Below are 24034 nucleotides of genomic sequence, written 5' to 3'. Positions count from 1 at the left end.
ACATCTCTCTTTCTGGTTTGTAGACAGCTGGTTCCCTTCTCACACTAAGCTTTCCTCTGTGTGCTCACAGAGGAGTGGGGTGGGGGTGGAGGGGAGAAGGGAAAGGGTAGGAGACCAGGGACAGGGGAAGAGAGATCTTTAGTATCTCTTCTTCTTATAAGGACACCAGTTTTATCTGATTAGGGCCCCAACCCTCATGACTTCATTTAACTTTAATTATGTCCTTAAAGGCCCTATCTCCAAGTACAGATAGATTTGGAGTTAGGACTTTAACATATAAATTTTGTGGGGACACAATTCACTCTGTAACAAGGTTACAAATGTTACATGTTATTAATTTTATGTGCTTATTCTATGAACATAATACTTTAAATCCTTTCAGGTAAGATACTTAATGAGGCCAATATAGAACTTCCAAGAGCACAGTATGCTCAGTCTCAGCATTTACCTTAGAAGGCAAAACTAAGGGTGGAGCCAGGGGGTAGAGACAGCTGTTTTCACAGGGCTGTAATTACTCCTGCATCTGTTTTGTTTTATGCACTTATTAAAAGTTGCTGAATGGCTGAGACAGGAAATGTGGTCAAAGGGAAGTTTTTTTTTTTTAAATTGCTTTCTGTCCCTCAAGTGGTAATTTTAGGATTATTATCACTCAGCTAGTGTTGCCCCAGGCCCTATCTTTTTTCTTCTGTGGCTAAAGCCCCTGCTGAGACCACCCTTGCCACATGATGGCAATTTTTTTAAAATATGTATTCTTGATCCTGATTTTAAAACCTGGCTTGTGTTTCCAAAATCCTACACAGCAGCCCACAAAATCTAGCACTGATAAACTCAAAACACATACTCAATTTTCAAAAACTCACTTAAGTCCTTTATTTGTCCCTCATGCACTCTATGCAGGAAACACATAATCTCCAGAAACACTCCCTAAATTCTCTTCAGTTTTCTTCCATTTGTTGCCCTCATGCACTGCTGCTTTTCTTTTGCATTTCTTGCCTCAAATTCTTTCTAAAAGTGGCCTGGGACTTCCTTACCAATCCTGTGCACTACTAACTCTTCTTGAAGCCGTCTTATCTTCTTCTCCTTTGAAAACCAAGAACTAGCCTGAAAAGGCAATTTTTGAGGAAGGAAGGGAGAGAGAAAAAATAGAAACACTGATATGCCAGTATTTTATCCCTGCTCCCTTCTCCCATCTCACCAACATAAATAATTTATGTTCATTAATCAGGTCAACACACTGATTTTAGCAGATAAATGGTTAAACTTATTAGCACTTGATGATGAGGAAATAGTGTTCCAACTAATGGTATTCAAAGTAAATCAAAGGATATATATGCACCCCAATGTTTACTGCAGCATTATCTACAATAGCCAAGAAGCAACCCAAATGTCCACTGATAGATGAATGGATAAAGAAGATGTGGTAAATATATATAATATGTATATAAAATATAAATGTAATGGAATATTATTCAGCCATAAAAAAGAATGAAATCTTGTCATTTGTAGCAAAATGAATGGATCGAGAGGGTATAATGCTAAGTGAAATAAGGCAGAGAAAGACAAAAACCATATGATTTCACTCATGTGGAATGTAAAACAAAGCAAATGAGCAAAAAAAGAACAGAGACAAAGAAAGACTTTTAGATAAAGAGAACAAACTTGTGGTTGCCAGATGGGAGATGGGTGGTGGTATAGGTGAAATAAATAAAGGGAATTAATAGTACACTTATCTCAATGAGCACTGGGAAATGTACAGAATTGTTAAATCATTATATAATACAGCTGAAATTAATATAACACTGTACACTAATTATACTTGGATCAAAATAAAAAATGCAAGTTAAAACTCTATTATCATATATTAGAAAAAATTTTAAGGTTTCTGTGTATGGATGACATTTTAAATTAGCTTGATCTTTCTCAAAGGAATCTGATTAAATAGGACAAGAAAAATAAGGTGTTGCGCACCTGGGTGGCTCAGTCGTTAATGGTCTGCCCTCTGCTCAGGTCATGATCCCAGGGTCCTGGTATGGAGACCCACATGCATCCCGCTTCCTGCTCAGCAGGGGAGTCTGCTTCTCCCTCTCCTTCTGCCCCTGCTTGTGTGCTCTCTCGCTCACTCTCTCAAATAAATAAAATCTTAAAAAAAAAAAGAAGGTGCTGATCAATTTGTTTTGGGGGGACAAAATACCATAAGGAAAATAATGTAATTTTTTTTCTTAAGCTGTTCATAGCTGCTTACATTGTAAAATGTAAGACTGGCAACAACCTAAATGCCAGCATTTAAGAGAAATACGGTGAAATACTAGACCCAAACAAATGCCTTTAGAAGTGAAAAGGAAACATGCCTAAAAATTAGTGTTAATGGGGGAAAAACAAGGAAGCACAAAACCCTATTCCTGTATAACTCCCTAAAATACACTTCAAAAAATGTGCCCTGGTGATGATGTTAATGAGATTTTCCCCAAGTTCTGTTACATTTTAGTGTCATAAACAAACATTGGAAGACAAAAAACTACACCCATAGCTTACTGTGTATGTGTACAGGACAAAATCTGAAAAGAAGTATCAATAAGCCAAAGTGCTGCTGTAAACCTCCACCTTCTGTCCTTTGCAGAAAAGCACAGAAACCTTAACGTTCAAGACAACCTGCTAGCCCTCCAATTCAAGGCAACCTCCACCTTTCGCAAGGAAGCACGGTTGGTGCCAGTCACGCCCTCCAGGAACGCCTCCCGGCCTCTGCGACGAGGCCGGAAGTGACGCACAAGTTGCGACGCCAGCACTCGCCGTCAGCACTCGCCGTCCCTAGCCGCCGCCGCAGCGGGGTATAGGTAGCTTCAGAGACGGCCGGCTTTTGCCGAATGGTTGCAGCAGGGGGATCATGACGGGGAAGAAGTCTTCCCGGGAGAAGCGGCGCAAACGAAGCGGTCAGGAAGCGGCCGCGGCACTCACGGCGCCGGACTTGGTGCCCGCCCTAGCCAGTAGCGGCAGTGGAAGCACCAGTGGCTGCGGGAGTACCAGCGGCTGCGGGAGCGTCACCTGCTGTGGGAACACCAGCTTCAGTGGAAGTGTCACCGGCGGTGGGAGTGGAGGCAGCTGCTGGGGAGGGAGCAGCGTGGAGCGCAGCGAGCGCCGGAAGCGGAGGAGCACTGACTCATCCTCCAGCGTCTCCGGGTCCCTGCAGCAGGTGCGTGCGCGCCCTTCTCGCTGCTCTCGGAGTCGCAGTGTTCTCCGACGAAGACGGGCGGGGAGCGGACTGTGGCGACGGATGGGGCTCTTATGGTAGCTCGCTTAGCGCTACGATCCCAAGGTTCCACTCCTCCTTGAGGTTCATGTTACTAAATACCGGTGAACCGCACACTCCCATGCCTTTAACTTAAAGTTTCCGGATATGCTGATCATCTACCTCTTTGCTTTTGGCCCCTTTCCACTCCAGTAGCAGTCTACCTGAAAAGTAAGGGTCAGGAACTAGTCTTCAGCGCCCTTGAGAGCCACGGTTTACTTATTTCTTCATCTTCACGTTTTAGTAGTTTATGATTAATTCCCCCTTACAGGATGAGAAAATTGAAGCTCAGAGAGATTAATGAAGTTTACCCACAGTCACAGTTTGTTAGTAAGACCTAAATTTGAATCCAGTATCTGATTATAAAAGCCATGTTTTTTTACACTCCCATCGATCTACCAAGATACCGCCGTTAAAAAAAAAAAGCCGTTTGCTTGTATTATAAAACGAAAGCATGAATACATAATAGTTATACAACACAGAAATAAAGGAGAAAGCATGAGAATCTGTTTAAACCTCCCCTTTATTTGCTACGCAGCCTCTTCATTAATTCTTGTCAAGTATATGTATTTAAGTTCTTACACATAAGCTTTATTGTGATATTACCTCCCATTGAATTAGATAATGTCTTATATTTTAGTGACTGCGGGATATTCCATTTTATTTTTATTGATGAATATTTAGATTTTTAGTTTTCTTGCTGTTACAGAGAATGTGAAAATGAACCCTTGTACGTATATATTGCCCAACAAATACTTTAGGGTAGAATCTTAGAAGTGAAATTGCTGGGTCAAAGTTTATGCATTTAAAAAGGTTTGGTAGGTACCACCAAATGCTTTCCAAAAACTATTTTACTGATTTATAGTCTAAACATTAGAAAAAAATACCCATTTCTGCAAATACTCACTATATCCATTTTTGAAAAGTTTGTCAGCGGGTGAAGTCAATTTTTCATTTGTTTTGATTTATATACTCCTGATTAATAGATTGAACATTTTAATATTTTTATTTACCATTTGATTCCTTCTTATGTAAATTGCATAAATATATTCTCTGGCCATTTTCTTTTTGGTTGTTTTGAGCTTTTTACTGATAAGTTCTGAATCTGTCTATATAAAGTCTGGGTTCTAATCCTCTGTGTAAGATACATTGCAAATGTTACTGTAACTTTGCCCGTGGTGTACTGAAGTTTTTTTTTCTTTGTGGTCAGGACTAATAATATTATTCTTTGCCTTCTGGATTTTGTGTTTAGAAAGATCTTTCCCTACTCCCAACAAATTCTTTGTTTTTTTCTAATATTTTTAAACATTACATCTAGCCACCGTATTAATTACTAGTTTAAAATTGACTCAGAAAAATTTGTGCTAACAGGGGATTTTGTCTCTTTTTTTTTCAGCACTAATATTTCTTGTTTTTTGTACTTTTACATTAACTAAGACTTTTAGTGTAGTGTTGAACAGAAGCAATGATAGTAGGCATTTTTTTCTCGTTTGTTTTTTTAATGGGAACACTTCTAATGTTCCATCCAAAAGTATATTTGCCAAAGGTTGTGAAAGATACTTTTGATCAAGTTAAGGACATTTTATTCAATTCCTAGTTCACTGAGGGTTGTAGAGTTTTATCAGATGCTTTTATGGCATTCTTTGAGATGATTACATAATTTTCTCCCTCAATCGGATAATGTAATTTTTAATAAATTGGTAAATTAACTCATGTTAAACTGTCTTGCAGTCTTGGGATAGATCCTGTTTGGTTTGTTGGTTTGGTTATTGTACTCAGCTGGAATTCAGTATTCTTTTGTGTCTATGTTCCTAAGTTAAATCAGCTTATGGTTTTTATTTTTGTAGTTATCCTGTCTGGTTTTGGTATCAAGATTATGCTTGCCTTATAGATTGATTTGGAAAGATTTGCATTTTTGGGATGTGTTCCAGAATAGTCTCTATCTTTTTCTTGAAGAACTTTCTTTCTTATTAGAACTGGACTGTTGGACTGTATAGCTCTGTGGGTCTTAAAATTTTTTTAAATTAATAATATTAGTATTTCCATGCAGAACTAAACCCTAGTTCTAATTTATAAAGGAAAGAAGTCATTATATATTAGGCATGTGGATAACATCTCAGAATTCTGAGAGTGCCATTACATCTGGTGTGTACTATGTTCTCTATTATTGTTGTTTTTGGTAACAGCTTTACAGAGATGTAATTCATATACCATACAATTCACCTATTTCAAGTATACAGTTCACTGGTTTTGAGCATATTAATGGAGTTGTGCAGTCATGACTATAGTCAGTTTTATTTTCATTACCCCCAAAAGAAATCTGATGTGTACCTTCCAGCTATCATCCCTGATACCTCCACCACATTCCATCCCTAGGCAGTCACTACTTCCTGTCTCTATAGTTTATAGATTTCCCTGTTCGGGACATTTTATATGAATGGAATAATATTTCATTGTATGGCTATACCACAATTGGTTTTTCCATTTATCACTTGATGGACCACTTTTAAAACAGTTTTATTAGAAAATATAATAAATTTACCTAAACTATATAGTCAGGGAAGATTTTCTTAAATGACTTTTGAATTGATATCTGAATTTGTTAATTTTAGGAGTATAACATTGAGGGGGGGAATGGGGAGGAAAGGCTGTCTTAGGCAGAGTGGTACGAACAAAAGCCCTGTCTGAATGTGAGGTGAAGGGAGAAGAGGTTATATTTGAGTAATTCTGAGGTTGTTGTGTTTGTAGCACTGAAACAATGAATAATGTGGACTTATTTATTTCTATTTCTTTATTTTTTTTTATTGCTTTAGTTTTAATGTTTACATTCATTGTTTCATTTTTCCAACTTTCTTTTGGTTTCCTTGTTATTTTTTAAATTCCTTTAAAATGTGCACTGAGTTCCTGGACTAGTCATTAACTTATTATTTCTCATATTTAAACCTTCCGTTCAAACTCAGCTCGCACTTAGTGCGAAGTCGTTGAAAGGTTATAAATAAAGAGGATGAGTATAGGGGCGCCAGGGTGGCTCAGTCGTTAAGTGTCTGCCTTTGGCTCAGGTCATGATCCCGGGGTCCTGGGATTGAGCCCCTGCATTGGGCTCGTTATTCAGCAGGGATCTGCTTCTCCCTCTCCCACTCCCCCTGCTTGTGCTCTTTCTCTCTCTCGCTGTATCTCTCTCTGTCAAATATATAAATAAAATCTTAAAAAAAAAAAGAGGATGAGTATGTGTGTATTTTTGGAGAGACCTCAGATTAGATACAAGACATCCAGTTAAGTAGCTGTTGAGATAATCTAGGCAAAAGATGATGGTACCTTGTACCAGGATTATGGCAAGTAGATTTGGAGAGACTGGATAGATTTTGGAGTTAGGAGGTAAAATTGACAGAAATGTCTTAAATGACTTGGCTACTTTGAATATGCTTAAATTACATAGCAGTTTTAAAAATGAGTGTAGCTCCTGGTAAGCAGTAATACTTCATAATTGCGGTCTTCAGCATTTTTGCTGCCATCCCATTTCTTTTTATGAATTTAAGAAGAATAACAATGCATACATAAAATTTTGGGTTGAGTGGCACACTAGAGGAATATCCTAATTGTTCAGAAGTCTAAAATTGTAGATCACTCAATACTGAGTATATTTTCTTTTTTTTTTTTAATATTGAGTATATTTTCACTTATGTGTCCTGAGAGAATCTCTTCACTTAATATCAATTGATCAAGTTAATTGTAGTACAAACAGTAAGATCAAAGAATATTTAACAATTAAATATATTTTTTACTGGCTTTAGGTAAATAATCTATGCAAAGAAAGAATTTGGAAGTGTTTAATGAAGAAGTAGTTATTAAATGTAAATGTATGATATCATATGCATACTTCTTTATTTAATGGTTTTTTGTCTCTTTTAATTTTAGGATACCAAATACCTTTTGCCGACTTTGGAAAAAGAATTATTCTTGGCAGAGCACAGTGACCTTGAAGAAGGTGGACTGGACCTGACTGTGTCATTAAAACCAGTTAGTTTCTATATATCAGACAAAAAAGAAATGCTTCAGCAGTGTTTCTGTATCATAGGCGAGAAAAAGTTACAGAAGATGCTTCCTGATGTGTTAAAGGTACTTCATTACATATATTATTGGATTATACATATATATAGAAATACAAACACTTTTTTATAGTAATCATTTTGCTTCATGTAAATTATAATTGGATGTTTTCAACTCAAGCTACTTCAAAAAGATTAAAAAATGGGATCTTGGAGAAGTATAAATGGCCTTGTATATTTAGAAGTTTGCCAAGAAAAAATGGAGCAGTATGCTGTGTTTAGGTAAGGAATTTCTTAACCTTTTGGAAATAATTCTATTAAATGCAGGCAATTTTAGTAAAAACTTAGCGGTATAATGACTCTTTCTGGTGTCTTAAATAATATTCTGCTATGTAACAGTATACAGTATTGGTTGGTAAAAGCTTACATTTCTTTAAATTCACAAATATTTTCATATATTTGTTTATGGTATTCTAATTTTACAGTTATGGAAATAGGGCGTGGAAGATCTAAGATGTATAGAGCCAGCACTTGAGTATGTAAATCTTTAGAGGAATTACCTAACAAATAGGCTGCTATTAAGAATATCTGGGCACCTGACTTACTCTTTAGTTTGTTCTTTCATAATAAACATGACTTTATTCTCATCAAATGTCTATAAATTATAACATTTACATGTTATTGACCATTTTACAGATTTCATCTCATGGAAAGATTTATATGGCTTTTAATTTGTTTTAATGTAAGAGTTTGCTAACCAGACATTTTTTATGATTACTATTTTCTAGTTTATATTGGCACTATATTACATAAATGTATTTTTTTAATGTCATTTTCTTTAGAACTGTTCAATAGAAGAAATTAAAAAACTGTGCCAGGAACAGTTAGAGCTACTATCTGAAAAAAAAATCTTGAAGATTCTCGAGGGTAAGAATACATATTTCTGCACTCTGGTAACTTACTAGTTAACATATAAGTAGCATAAATCCTAAGTTATTCTTTTTTTTTTTACTTGATTATTTAATTTCATTACTGGGTAATCATTGAGTAATTTTTCTATTTGTACTTTGAAATATAGCTTACATAGCAGAAGAGCATTTCAAGAATAGACTTTTTGACGTGTATTTCGTTTTCTCAAATCAAATATAATCAAAGATAAGAGCATAAGTTTGTATACAATAATAAAATGAAATAAATTTTACCCAAAATGCTGTAAAGAAGTATTAATTATTGAGATGGCTTTCCTTAAAATAATTTTTTATTTTCTGCTTTACACCCCTATTGCTTGTAACTGCCTGTTGCTATACTACTTTTGCTGTAATAAGACCTGGCTGTAGAGTTGGAAGAATTTTTGCAATTTGCCTACATTTATCTCTGCCTAAAGTGTGACTATTCTTTGTGACACTATTACCTGTAGAATTTTAGATTTTCTTTTTTTTTAATTTATTCATTTGAGAAGAGAGAGAGAGAGAGAGAGAGAAAGCATGAGCAGGGGGAGAGGGAGAAGCAGACTGTCCGCTGAGCTGGGAGCCTGATGTGGTGCTTGATCCCAGGACCCGGAGATGATGACCTGAGCTGAAGGCAGACGCTTAACCATTTGAGCCACCCAGGTGCCCCAGAATTTTAGATTTTCAGGCTTTTTTTTTTCTTTTGGAACTGTACAAGGATTTTAACATTAGCATTACAAGAGAAGAAGCAAAAAAAAAGGAGACTTTCAATTTCCAGAGATAATATCTCTTTGAAATGTAAAATGGTTTAATGTGCACGCTTGGCTGGTTTACTTGGTAGAGCATGCGACTTTTGATCTCAGGGTTGTGAGTTTGAGCCCCATGTTGGGTGTAGAGATTACTTAAAAATAAAATCTTTAAAAAAAATTAAAATGGTTTAATGGAATTTGTAACTTTGCTAATAGATGTATACATCTGGGTGTAGCCTATAAGTATATATATATATATACACATACACACACACACAGACACGTTGTGTGTGTGTGTGTATTTATAAAATAGTTAACGGGAAGGCAGTGAGAAATACCTAATAAGGCATTGAAAGGAACTCATTTTAAATATAAGCAATTAACAATTTCATCTTTCAACAACTATAAAGTTCTCAAATCTGCATCACTTCTATAGATGGCACTTTGCGTAATGATTAAATTGTTCTGACATTTTATAAGCCTGCTTTCAATAGTTTATTTTATTTATAAGGTGACAATGGTATGGACTCTGATATGGAAGAGGAGGCAGATGATGGCACTAAGATGGGATCTGATTTAGTCAGTCAGTAAGTTAAAAACTTTCATTTCCATTTCAAAATTTCTTTGTTGTTCCTTCCATGATTTCTTACCTTAAGAATGTGTTTATTTTTCTGCATTGTATTTATATAAAATAATTCAACAGTGTAGAATTGATTTGTTTACTTGTAATGATTGGTCCTTTTGGTATATATGAGAATACAGTTAATTGCTTTCAGGATTAAGGTGATTTTCTTAAACTACTACTCATACATTTTTGACAACAGTGATGCCAGCCTGAAGCAGAATCACATCTCTCATTTGGAATTTGAATTTATTGCTAGTGATACTCATTATTTATTAAGTACTTAGTCTACCAGGTATTACGTTAATTGGTTTAAAACACTTAAAATTCTTCTGGTATCTATTAATGTCAGGTTGATAATTGTCTCATTTCACAGATGAGATAGTAAGGTGGTTCATTTTATATAGGTACATAAAATTTGACTCTTGTGATGATAAAAACTGCCCAGAGTTTTGGGATGCTAATACAAACCTTTTTATTTTGGAAAATTTCAAATTTATCTAAAAATTGAAAGAATCATAGAATGAAATCAGCAACATTAACATTTTGCTATTTTTGCTTTCTCTCTTTGTATTTATCATTTTTCTTCCAGAGCTATTTGTTTTAGCTTTCTAGGGCTGCCATAGCAAAATACCATAGACTGGTTGACTTAAAGAACAGAAAATCAGTTTCTCAGTTCTGAAGGCTGGAAGTTCAAGATCAAGGTACTGGCAAGGTTGGTTTCCTCTGAGGCCTCTCTTCTTGGCTTGCAGATGGCCACCTTGTTGCTGCCTCCTTTTTTTTTTTTTTTTTTTTTAAGATTTATTTAGAAGTGGGGGGAGGGAAGGGCAGAACTGGAGAATCCTCAAGCAGACTCCTTGCTGAGCACGGAGCCTGACATGGGGGATGTGGAGCTTGATCCAAGGACCCTGAGATCATGCATAACCTGAGCTGAAATCAAGAGTTGGACACTTAACCTACACTGAGCCACCCAGGTGCCCCTTGTTGCTTGCTTCCTTTTGATTTGGTTGCCCTTATGTGTGTGCGCCCCCTGGTGTCTCTCTCTGTGTTCTAATCTCTTTTGATAAGGATACCAGACACCAGAGTCTACCATAATGGCCTCATTTTAACTTAATTAGCTCTTTAAAGGTCCTATGTCCAGAATAGTCATATTTTGAGGTACTGGGGTTAGGGCTTCAGCCTATGAACTTTTTAGGGAGGAGACATAGTTCAGCCCATAAATCATTTAAAAATGCAGATTTCATAACATTTCATGCCTAAACAATTCAGTATGCATTTCCTAAAAATGAGTCTACTACATAACCACAATACATCACTTTTAAGAAAATAAACAGTAATTCAATAATGTCCTCTAATATATTGGCCATATAAAGTTTCCCCAATTACTAAAAAAACTATTTAGAGTGTATTTTAATTAATAAACTGATTCTGATCCGGGATTCAGAGTTCATGTGTTTGATTGTTAGCATCACAGAGCTGAGTTTGAAGGGAAGGTTTAAATATGAGAAATAGTAAGTTTAATGACTAGTCCAGGAACTCAGTGCACATTTTAAAGGAATTTAAAAAATAACAAGGAACCAAAAGAAAGTTGGAAAAATGAAACAACGAATGTAAACATTAAAACTAAAGAAATAAAAAAAACTACAGAAATAGAAATAAATAAGTCCACAACGTGTCTTTGTAAAGTTCAGATCATAGAGAAACTCCTTTTGGATCTGATTAAGGAGATGGAAAACAATTATAATTGAGATTAGGAAGAAGGGAGATATAATCACATAATCATAGACTGGTATGAATCCACATGCAGCGTTGTATAAACAGTCTTGACGCTAGCAAATGGATGTTTTTTTTTGAAATACAAATAAACCAAATCAACTTTCTGCAAAAGTAGAAAACTTGGAGATTAAACATAGAAGAAATTGGAAAGGTGAATAGAGATCTATTGAAGAAAACACCAAGACAAGGTGGATTCACAGCTGAATTATTACTTAATGTGAGTCAATGCATGTAATGTGTTTACATCTAATAAAATGTTCATTAATACCATCTGTTGTTATTTTCAAACACTATACCTGTGTTACTTAAATTATTCCAGGCCCTAGGAAAAGATGAAAAGGTCTTCAATTTACATTATGACTTCTGCGTAGCTTTAATACCCCAAATCTCATAAATAGAAAAAAGCATATGGGGGGTTATAGGCGTTCTCACTGGTGAATATAGATGTAAAAATTATAAGTACATATTAGCATGTAGAATCCAGCAGTGTATCACGTGAGTAGTTACACCACTGACCAAGTAGAATTTATTCCAGGAATTTACAGGAAATTTAATTAGACACTCTATTAGCATAATTCATATCAGCAAATTAAGAAAAATTATATGGTCAGATAAGTAGGTACTAAGAAGGCCTTTGATAACATTCAGCAGTCATTTCTAATATAAGCTATAGGTAAAAATGGTACCGGAGAAAACTACTCAGATATGATGAGAGCATTTGACCAAACTTACTACCCACTTAGTGAATTAAAATGAGGGACTAGACAGAAGCATTATGGCCATTAATTTTAAACATTTTCTTAGAGGTTCTAGCAAATGTAGTTAGACCAAAAGAAAGATGGGTGATGGAGAGGAATTAATTTTTATATGATCAACTTTGGAAAATAAATAAAAATATTTCTCTTTTCCGTTTATAAGATTATAAACCTAGAACAGCTGAGAGATTCTAGGTTTTTTAAAAAAGACTGGAATTTGATAAGATGGAACAATATATAAGCATAAGGAAATCAACAACTGTTCTCTCATAGCAGAAACATCTAAAAGGGAATGTATTAGGGTTTTCCAGAGAGATAGAAGCAGTAGGATATGTATAGATATATAAAAGAGATTTATTATAGGAATTGGCTCATGTGCTTATGGATGCCAAGAAGTCCCATGATCTGCTGATCTGTTGTCTGTAAGCTGGAGAGCCAGGAAAGCCAGTGGCAAAGCACGGACTTAGTCTGAAGGCCAGGGAATGTGGTGTAAGTCCCAGTCTAACTCCAAAAGCCCAGAAACCAGGAGTGCCCCTGGTCCAGTGCAGATGGATTTCTGAACTCAAGCAGACAGAGTTAATTGGCCCTTCTGCCTTTTTTTTTTTTTTTTTTAAGATTTTTTACTTGAGAGAGCACAGGGAGTAGCCAGAGGGGGAGGGACAAGCAGGCTCTGCACTGAGCGCAGCGCCTGATGTGGGGCTGGATCCCAGGACCCTGAGATCAGGATCTGAGCCAAAACCGAGAATTGGTCCCTTAACTGACTGAGCCACCCGGGTGCCCTGCCCTTCTACCTTTTTTATTTCAGTCAAGGGATTAGATGTTGCCCACCAGGGCTATATGCTTTACTCAGTTCACCAATTTAAATGCTAATCTCTTCAGGAAACATTCTCACAGACACACAGAATTAATGTTTTACTCGCATTCTTCAGCCCAGTGACCAGGACCTAAAAAAAAAATTCTATTAATACTAGTTGTAAAAACTATGATATGCTTTCAAATACATTTAACAGGGAACTTCTGAAGAAAACCGTAACCTTTTACTAAAAGACAAGAAAATCATGATCTGAAAAAAAATAGTGTACTTTAATTGTGTAATCTATTGTGGTGGTTGGTGCAGTTCTTAAATAAGACTAAAAACCCAGAAACCATAAAAGAAAGAAATTTTGGGTATTAACTTGTGTTAAATAAAGTCAGTAACCAAACAAAAAATCTGGAAGAAATACTTGCAAGCAAAGTATAACAATCCTAATATTAGTGAAGGTTGAATTCAGGGCAAAAAGATTTATGCAAGACAATTAAAAGCAATTTATAATTGAAATCCACAAAGATGATCTAATGGGAATATATGCCTTACATGTGCCATATATCTATGTATTTCCTTTATATAGCCTTTATAAGGCAAAAACTACGGGAATCATGAAACAAGAAGTGCATGAGTAGTAGGAACTTGATTTTATCTCTATCTCATGATAAATAACTGAATGAAAAATAAGTGAAGGTATTGAAGACCTAAATGAATTGATTGGTATAGACCATATTCTGTATTCTGAAAACAGAACTCACCTCCAGTGGAATATCCACAAAAATTGATAATAAGTTTGGTCATAAAAATGTCAATAAAGTTCTCAAAGAACTATTGTCCTGATTTTAGAGCAGTAAAGTAAAATGAACAAAAACGCTGTGGAACCTCACTATCTACATATTCTAAAGCTCAACGCTTTTAGGTTGAAGAGGAATTATAAACCGTCTAAAAACTAACAATAAATAAAAAATTAACCAGCTCTATGGGATACAGCTAACGTAGTACTCAGAGGAAAATTTTATCCTTAAATATATATTACTGATCGGCAAATAATTAAAATAAGTGAACTGAATATTCAAGAAGTTAGGAAAAAAAAGAACAAGAAAATAAACTTAAAAGCAAATACATACAATTAATGGCATACTTAAAGGTGAAAACCTGCGTGGTTTCTTTCTAAGATAGGACCAAGCAGAAATATCTTCTCCCATCACTCCTATTTAGCAATGTACTAGAAGTCCCAACAGGTTTAACAAAGCATGAAAAAGAAATACAAGTCACAAAGATTTGAAAGAAAAAGTGAAACTCCCTGTTTGGTGAAGACTTAATGTGTTAATAATCTGTTGGGGCTGCCATAACAAAATACCACAGACTAGATAGTTTATAGACAACAGAAATTTATTTAACTACCAAAAATAACAAAGCAGAAGCATTAGTTATAAGGAATTTTTGACAGTGTGGTACTTTAAAGCTTGAAATTAATGAGTGTTAACTTAGAACAAATTTTATAAGAATGAGATTTAGGAACTATAAAGATAAAACATCCATAGTTTCTAAATACCTTCATTTCCAAAAGGGTGAGGGATGGGATTGTCACTTCAGTTCACCTTAGATAAGCAAATGAACAAATGTATATTATGTTACAGATAGTCTAAAAACCTCAGCATCTATGATTTTGCAGTGTTTTAAAACTGCTGGGTATAGTTACAAGATTTGCAAATGTTACAGATGATGACAATTGCTTAACAAGGACAACAATTTTAAGTAAATAAGTCAGTATAGAGGCCTGGAATTAGAGTGCTGTCTCCATTTAAAAATGGGCTGGAAAAGAAGCTTTATAGCTTAAAAGAGCACTAAAAATGAGAACAGATGTTAGCTCGGCCTTTAATGTAAGATGATTATGCTCTAAAGAATATGTTTGTAATGATATTTAAATCTTGAATGATGCAATAAAATAATCAGGATTGGGGTTTTATATATAAAGAATGAAAATACAAATACGTTAGGGAGATCTTAGCAGTATTTTAGAATTGCTCTAATATATTTTCATGAGTTTTAAATTAATGTGCTTTTAGTGAGCGATATTGAGGGAGAATTTGATGGAAATGAAACTGTTTCCCTATAGATAATAAGCATTGTTGACATAATATCACAGTTCTAGAAGATAAAGAAATTTAAAAATCCAGATTCTCAAAATAAGGTATACTGCAGAGTAGTTTCTATATGAGGATTATGGAAATACTGTTCCTGGACATTGCTACTTTCTTAACAGATAATAGGCATGTTCTAAAGTAGCTTTTATTGGATTCCAGTTTTGGGGCACCTAGGTGGCTCAGTCATTAGGAGTCTGCCTTAGGCTCAGGTCATGATCCCAGGGTGCTGGGATCGAGCCCCTCATCAGGCTCCCTGCTCCGCATCGGGCTCCCTGCTCGGCAGGAAGCCTCCTTCTCCCTCTCCCACTCCCCCTGCTTGTGTTCCCTCTCTCGCCGTGTCTCTCTCTGTCAAATAAATAAATAAATAATCTTTAAAAAAAAAATAAAGTAGCTATTATTGGATTCCTGTTTTAGATGATTAACTTTTTTAAAAAAAAAAAAATGAGATTCCTAAATAGACTTTTAGAGACTTTAGGTAACAGATATAAATTGAACCATTTATATTCACTAGAATATTTAATTAGTGAATAAAACAGGAAATTGTTTTGCAAAGTGAATAATTCTTTGGCAGGAATTATTTTTAAATTTCCACTTAATCATTTGTTTTATGAATTTCAAATGTGAATATTTTTGTTCAAAATGGAGCACATGAGTATTAAATATAAGTGGTTGAAAAGAGAAGTTGGTGTCATCTACTAATAGTTACTATTTACAATGTACTGGTTACTAGTTACAGTGTACTAGACTTTAGTACATTGTAATAATTATATATTTTAAGTAGTCTACAAAGCTATTCCACCCTTCAAAATAGGAGTAGCTTCCTTTTTACTGCTGTTTATAGTAGGGTTAGGCGCTTTAGTGAGATGGAATGAAAAGAAGAGCATATTGCTTAGATGTAGGTGAGTAAATGACTACTTTGCATTAAGATGTTTATTCTTGAAAATACTGAACTATTCCTCTGGCTTGATCAGTTGTCTTACTAAGAGCAACAGCTAGAACTGTACTGTATGACCATTCTTCTGTTGCTGAACCTTGGCAGTGAGAGTGATGCTGTGTTAATTTAATAAAAAGCCAGAGATTAGCAGCTGCGTTAGTTCTCTTAATTTTTAAATTGAATCTGTTGTGATTTTTCTGTCAGTTTACTGCCTTATCCTGTTGCTCAAAGCCTGGGTTAGATGATAGCAGGTATTTTTCCTTTTTTCTGCTATTTTCTTATCACTCTTTTTAAATAGTTAAGTTTTTTTTAATCATATACATGATTCTCGTTTTATTAATTGCCCTTTCTAGTTCATTTGAAAAATAAATTCACGGGGCTCCTGGGTGGCTCAGTCAGTTGAGTGTTGGACTCTTGATTTTGGCTCAGGTCATGATCTCGGGGTCATGGGATTGAGCCCCATTTCAGGCTCTGCACTCAACCCTGCGTATGCTTATCTCTCTCCCTCCCCCCGTTTTCACTCTCTCTCTCAAATAAATAAATAAATAAATAAATAAAATCTTAAAAAAAAAATTCACTGATGTTTACAGTGTGCTAAACCGGTTGTTTAAGACTGTTCTCTCGGGTGCCTAGGTGGCTCATTCGTTAAGCGTCTGCCTTCAGCTCAGGTTATGATCCCAGGGTCCTGGGATTGAGCCCCACATCAGGCTCCCTGCTCTGCGGGAAGCCTGCTTCTCCCTCTCCCACTCCCCCTGCTTGTGTTCCCTCTCTCGCTGTGTCTTTCTGTCACATAAATAAATAAAATATTAAAAAAAAAAAAAGACTGTTCTCTAATACACATGTGAACTTGTCCCACCATTTCAAGTGTTTGCTAAGAGTCATTTATGGTGTTTCCAGTTCAATTTTTGTAGTTGCATAATTTAGTGAAATATATAAACAGATGAAATATCAGTATGAAAAGAGTAGTTGATTTAAGTGAAAAACTCAGAGTGGAGTTATTAAAAAGTTGTCATTGAGCTGTGGGATAACAATAAAAGTTTGGGGAACATCGTTAAGAGGTAGTTTTTTTTTGCACTCAGATGTTTGTTTTTTAAATAAGCCAAAAGTAGAAATAGTTTATGTGAGTAGGATGAAATGGAACTGTTTTCCATGGATTCCTAATAAAGGTAAGGCTGTGGTATCAGATCCAAAGATTGGGGAAGGAAGGTAACACTTCTGTTTTATGTTAACTTAAAATGCTTAAATTATATAACTTTTAAAGGTGTTTTCCTATGGTAATAAGAACTTTTTTCAGGTAAACGACATTACTTGTCTAAATTAGGTAAAAGGAATTTCTTTTTTTTTTACTTTTATTATGAAAAATGACAAGGATGTAGAAAAAATAATAGTGTAACGACACTCCCATATACATGTTGGCTAGATCTAATGATTATAGCAATTTTCATTTTTCCATTTTTGTTTCATCTTTTTTCTTAAAGTATTATAAAGTGAATTATAGATATCTTAATTCTGAATATTTGAATTTCCAGAAAATAAGGACATTTTCCCACATAACCATGTATCTGGTGTCTTTTAAGAGCTTATTTATTTGAATGGTAAATGCATGCACATAGTACAAAAATTTTTAAAGTATATAGTAAAAATAAATCCTTTTCCTATTCCTCATTCTCCCTTCCTATAGGCAACCACAGTAAGCCAGTTTCTTGTATATCCTCCCAGAGATATTCCGTAGTTTACAAATTTATGTGTATGTGTATTTTTTTCTTTTCACACATCATGGCAGCATACTGTGCAAACTATTCCATACCTTTTCCATTTAATTTTTTCCATATAATAGTATGTCTTTTCTTGGGTTTTATTCTACCTAGTACATATAAAGCTTCCTATGTATACCTGTATGCTGTTGGATATACCTCAACATTAAGTCTGTTGATGGACATTTAAGTTGTTTACTCTTTCGTTACCACAAATGATATGAATATTTCTGTATATAATCTTGTTCCTCTGTGATTATGTGTAGCATAAATACCTACAAGTTAATTGTTGAGTCAGATATTTACTCATATGAAATTTTAAAAGATTTTTCCATAATTGACTTACAGAGTTTAAACTGATTTGTACCTCTAAATATGGAGTACATGTGTTCATACACTTTACTTAATATAGTGTTATCTAACATTTTGATCTTTGTTCACCCAATAGATAATAATATCTCATTGGAATTTTAATTTGTAGTCTCTTACTATGAGTGAAATTAACCACCTTTATATATATTTTGGAGTTAGTGGAGTTTTCTGTGAACTCTGGCATTTATTTACCCTTTGTGTATATAGTTGGAGGACTTTGGTCTTTTTTTTTAAGATTTTATTTATTTTTTTGACAGAGAGAGAGGGAGAGAGAAAAGAAGAGGGGAGAGGGAGAGGGAGAAGCAGGCTCCCTGCCGAGCAGGGAGCCCCACATGTGGCTCAATCCCAGGACCCTGGGCTCATGACCTGAGCCGGAGGCAGACACTTAAGCGACTGAGCCACCCAGGCACCCCAACTTTGGTCTTTTTAATCCATTGTTGGTGATACAGTTTGCAATTATTTTTTGCTTGTTGCTCTTTTTTTATACTTTAAGTACTTTTACCTTTTTTTGAATGCGTAAATATTTCACGTTTATGTAATCTAATTTGGCAGTCTTGTTTTCTGGGTTTTATATTTAGAAAAGGCCTGCTCTATTCTGAAGTTATTAAGTATTCGTTATATTTTTTTTTAGTACTTTATGGATTTTTTAGATGTTTAAATCTTTGATTCGTTGGAAATTTAGTTTGGTCTCAGTTTTAAGGTGTAGGGCTCTAAGATCCCCTTTTAATTTTCATTTTGCCATGTTCTTCTTTACAACTATGAAGAATTCACTTAGCATATGATTTTTACAATTCTTGATTAGACTGCTGTTATTCAGTAAATTTCTTCTGTATGTTTATTTCCTTTTATTCCCCTCCTTGTTTTCTGTTACAAACTTGTGGGAATCTGTACTTCTGCTGTTTTTTGTTTTTGTTTTTTTTTAAAGATTTTATTTATTTATTTGACAGAGAGAGCGAGAGAGTGAGTGCACAAGCAGGGGGAGCGGGAGAGGGAGAAGCAGGCTCCCCACTGAGCAGGGAACCCAATGTGGGGCTCGATCCCAGGACTCTGGGATCATGATCTGAGCCGAAGGCAGACGCTTAAGCGACTGAGCCCCCCAGGCCCCCCTCATTAACTGTTTTTTGAAAGTTAATAGCCAAATACATGGGCATGGTTTAAAAAACACAAATAGTACACTTTCTGCCATCTTTCCATGCTTCCATAATGGTGCTCATTATGGCATATGCTCTCAAGAGCATTAACAATGTCAAAACAAACAAACAAAAAACCAAAAAAGCCCCATAATGCCAGAAAGAGAGGCAAATGCCAAGTTCTTACTAGGCCATGCTCCAAAGTCATTGTTCAGTTTCTAACTGTGATGATGAAGCGTGGTTATATTGGTGAATTTGAAATAATTGATGATTACAAAGCTGGGAAAATTGTAATGAACCTCATGGGCAAGTTAACCAAGTTTGGAGCGGTCAGCCCCAGATTTGATATACAACTCAGAGATCTAGAAAAATGGCGGAATAATCTCCCATCCCACCAACTTGATTTTGAAAACCAACTGAAAACCTTAGCTGGCATCATGGGCCATGAAGAAGCAAGACAAAGACACAGGGGGAAGATCCTAGGATTCTTTTTCTAGGGATGTAATACGTATGTGCAAATAATATGCCTCAGTGAGGAAAAAAATTCAAACAGTACTATTTGTACAAAATAGTACAAAAAGGTATACAGTTCGAAATATTTCCTTCCTCCCTTTTCATTCCCATTCCTCTCGGGCCCTTTCTTGAGGATTATGGGTCTTTCATTGTTGTTGCTTATGTCTGTCTTTTCATTGAAATTTTCAACATTTAAAATATTTCTGGATGTTTTAATAGCTTATCTTAGTTTACCCAATTAGAAAGAAGAATTTTCCTCTGGGGCCGTGAGGTCAAATTCTGAATGAAAACTGACTTTATGCTTTGAGATATATATGGCCTTATGAATATGTATATAGCTATGGCTACATGTTGTTTTTGTTTTTGGTTTTTTTTTTTTTTTTGGTGGCAGCAAAGCAAAGTTTATTGAGTGATAGTACAAAGCTCTTGAAGAGGGAGGGGAGAAAGGTTTGCCTGGCTACATGTATTTTTTAGGTATTACTACTTGGAGAAGTATCTCTGTAGGTAATAGAAAGTCCAAATAAATGTGAAGAGTGAAGGTTCTAGAATTAAACTGCCTGCATTTCAAATTTAAATTTAATGCCTGCCAGCATAACTCCACAGCTTGCTGTCTCTCTGATGTTTGGCAAGTTACTTAAACCCTCCTGGGCCTCAGTTTCCTCATCTGGAGAATAGGGGTAATGCCAGTACCTATCCTATAAGATTGTGGTGATGATTAAGTGAGAAAAAGATCATGAAGTGCTTAGAATAGTACCTGTAATATGGTAAGCATCGAAAAAAACATTACTGTATTTGCTTTGGGGTTTTTACTCTGAATCTGTAATAATAACTATTCCTAAAATTCCACTTTAGGCTAATGAGTACTGGGGATTTTCCCCACATTTTTTTTATGAAAGCCTGAAGAAAGTGAAATAATTCATTGTATTTTTTAATATTCTTTACTGTTGTTGCTTTTTAAAAAACAATTCATTGTTTACAAGGGTCTAATTTTTTCATTTGTTACAAAAACGTTTAGGAGAAAACTATTATGTATACGTTTTCAAGCATAAAAGGATTTTTATCACAAATGAGATCAATTTGTTATGTTGATATTACTCTTTATAAACTCAGTTCCTTTAAACATATATGAATTATAAAGAGCTGACCGTACTTTTAGGCTGGTAAAGGGTAATAATAAATTGGGTATTTGTACCCCATTTATGTTCTCATGTCCTTTATAAATTGTTGTTAGGCTATAATACTTAGTGTAGACTATTCTACATAATAGGGTAAGTTTATCAGAAATGAAAGGATGGGTTTTTCAGAAAACCTTCACAGAAAGTATTACTAATCATTGCCAAGATTGTGACCTAATGCTTAGACTCCACAAAGTGTAGCATGTTTGCACATCCTATATGTTTGTACCTTTAAATGTACCCACAAAGTGATCTCATGCTAATTCCTTGAAAATGCAGGAATATAGGGATAAAACAAAGAGAAAAACCCCTTTGATTTCCTTTAGTCATTTTATATAGAATAGAACCACCTATTTAAGGAATTGCCTGTTCATAAAAACAGAGTTGCAGGGGGGCAGTTTATACAATAAACACGAGTTCTTAGAGAATCATGGATCAAAGAAAAATGAGTGTGGTACCTGTGATTCTTTGCATTATATTATTTGGGGAGAGGAAATGGAGATAAGAGTTACATTTTGCTGTCTTTTGCAGAAGGAAGTTGCTGAGGGAAACAGTGGAGATGTGGATTTATTTGCTCTTGGAAAAGCCTTTTGAAAAAAATTAAGGTTGTTTTGCCTCATTTCTTAGTGTTTGAAGGTTACATTTTACTACCATATGATTTAATTTTTTTGAGTCTGTTCTAAGACTTTTGTGGTGTTTCAATTAAAAAAAATTAAGCTATCATTTAAATATAGTACAGTTCACCTTTTTTGCTTTATAGTTCTATAAATTTGGACAAATGGATTTTTTTTATCTACTGCCACAATCACAATATAGAATAGTTCCATCACACTAAAAATTCCCCCCATGGCTCTTTGTAGTACACTCCTCCCATCCCCAGTCTCTGACAACCACTGATCTGATTTCTGTCCTTATACCTTTTCTTTTTCTAGAGTGTCATACAGATGGAATAATACAGTATATAGCCTTTTGAGTCTGCTTCTTTCACTTAGGATAATGCATTTGAGATTCATTCGTATTGTGTATATCAATAATTCTTCCTTTTTATTACTAAGGAGTTAGTATTCCATTGTGTGGGCATACTGTAGTTTATTTATCCACTCCCCACTTGAGGTAATCTTGTAAGCAAAATAATGACCCTTCAAACGTGTTTACACTCTGATTTTCAGAACCCGAGAGTATGTTACTTTATTTGACAAAAGGGACTTTGAAGATTTGTTTAAAGTTAAGGATTTTGAGGTGGGAAGATTATCCTGGATTACCCAGGTTATCCCACTTTAATTCCATGAGTTCCTAAAAGTTGAAGAGGAAGACAGAAGAGGTCAGAGAGATCTTACATGAGACTTGACTAGAATCTGGGAATGATCCTCAGCTTATAGCCAGCAAGGAGTCAGGGACTTTGGTCCAACAACCTCAGTGAACAGAATTCTGCCAGCAGCCCAAATGAACTTGAAATGAATTCTCCCCTAGAGCCTCCAGAAAGCAATGCAGCCTGGGGACACTTTGATTTGGTCCGGTGAGACCCATACCAGACCCATACCAGACCTACAGAACTGTAATATGATACATTTATGTTGTTTTAAGCTATTAAGTTTGTGGTAATTTGTTATGGCAGCAATAGAAAATTAATAAAGGGACATTTCAGTTGTTTACAATTTATGGTGATTTCACATAATGCCACTATGAATGTTCTCATACAAGTTTTCGATAGGAACACGAGTTTTCATTGTCTTTGGTCAAGTACCATTGCTAACAGGTATGTCTGCATCCTTGCTGATAACTGTATATGAGAGTTCCATTTGTCTGTTGTTTTGACTTTAGCCAGTTTAATAAATGTGTAGTGGTATGGCATTGTGGTGGTTCCAAATTTGCATTTCCTTAATAACAAATGACGTTGACCATGTCTGTTATTTTGTTTATTTGCATCTGTACATCTTCCTTGGTCAAGTGACTTAATTTTTGAACCAGTTTTTTAAATTGGGTTCTTTGTTTTTTTTATTATTGTGATTTGAGAGTTCTTAATATACCCTGAATACAAGTCTTTATCAGTTATGTGGCTTGCAAATATTTTGTCCCAGTCTCACTAGTCTTTTATTCTCTCAACATTTCCTTGGAAGAGCAGATGTTTTTTCTTTGGGGGAAATCCAGTTGATCAATTATTTTTATTTATAGACCATGCTTTTGGTGAAATCTTTGGTTATTAATAAGATCACAAAGGAATTTTTCCTGCATCATCTTCTAGAGGTTTTATAGGTTTACATTTTTTAGGTCTTACCATTTTGAGTTAGTTTGTGTATATGGTGCAAGATATGCGTTGGAAATTATATCCGTATGGATACCAGCTGTACCAGCACCATTTGTTCAGTTCCAGTGAATTGTCTTTGCACTTTTGTTGAAACTCAGTTGATCATGTATATGTGAGTTTATTTCTGGATTCTCTTCTGTTCCATCCATCTCTAAGTTTATCCTTTCTCCAACATCATAGTGTCTTGATTACTGTAGCTTTATAGTAATCTGATAATGTGCATCCTTTTTCAAAGTTGTTTTGGCTACTCTAGTTTCTTTGTTTCTTATTTTTAATAATAGAAAACTCATAGAGTGATAGGCTGGCTTCTTTTAGCCCCTGTTTTTATTCCCTGGAGAGTGAGGAGAATCAAAAGTCCTACCTTTTGTTACTTTTGCCAAAATGGCAAGATGCTGGCATCCTCTTTATCCTTCCATTGAGGTATCTTCTCTGTATTTTTTATTTGTACAAGAAATTGACTTTTTTTCTCTTTAGAACTGTATTTTAAACTTTTAGTAATTCACATGTGTAATTGTTCTTAAGTTCCACAGATCTCCCCAGTGTATTACTCTGAATTAAACAACAAATTCATTGAGTTCTGGAAAACAAACACAAAAACATCCATTGAGTGTTAGAAGTTCTTTGTACATTTTGGATGCTGACCCTTTATCAGACATGTTATTTGCAAATATCTTCTCCCATTTCGTAGGCTGTCTTTTAGTTTTGTTGTTTCCTTTGCTGT

General features: G+C 35.1%; 1 protein-coding gene across 1 annotated transcript in view; it reads left to right on the top strand.

Annotated features, from left to right (window-relative positions):
- The first annotated feature begins 2780 nt into the window (after window positions 1-2780).
- CAAP1 (caspase activity and apoptosis inhibitor 1) overlaps window positions 2781-24034 on the top strand; it is a 44221-nt gene continuing 22967 nt past the window's right edge. Inside the window, exons 1-4 of the mRNA XM_028115243.2 lie at window positions 2781-3187; window positions 7199-7399; window positions 8172-8256; window positions 9537-9612. Coding sequence (XP_027971044.1) covers window positions 2882-3187; window positions 7199-7399; window positions 8172-8256; window positions 9537-9612 — 668 coding nt within the window. The 5' untranslated portion in view covers window positions 2781-2881. The remainder of the gene's footprint in view (window positions 3188-7198; window positions 7400-8171; window positions 8257-9536; window positions 9613-24034) is intronic.

Source organism: Eumetopias jubatus, unplaced genomic scaffold (assembly GCF_037043125.1).
Source record: "Eumetopias jubatus isolate StellerSeaLion01/CBP00866 unplaced genomic scaffold, mEumJub1_p1.0 scaffold_15, whole genome shotgun sequence".
NCBI lineage: Eukaryota > Metazoa > Chordata > Mammalia > Carnivora > Otariidae > Eumetopias > Eumetopias jubatus.
This window is presented reverse-complemented; position numbering and strand designations above follow the sequence as displayed.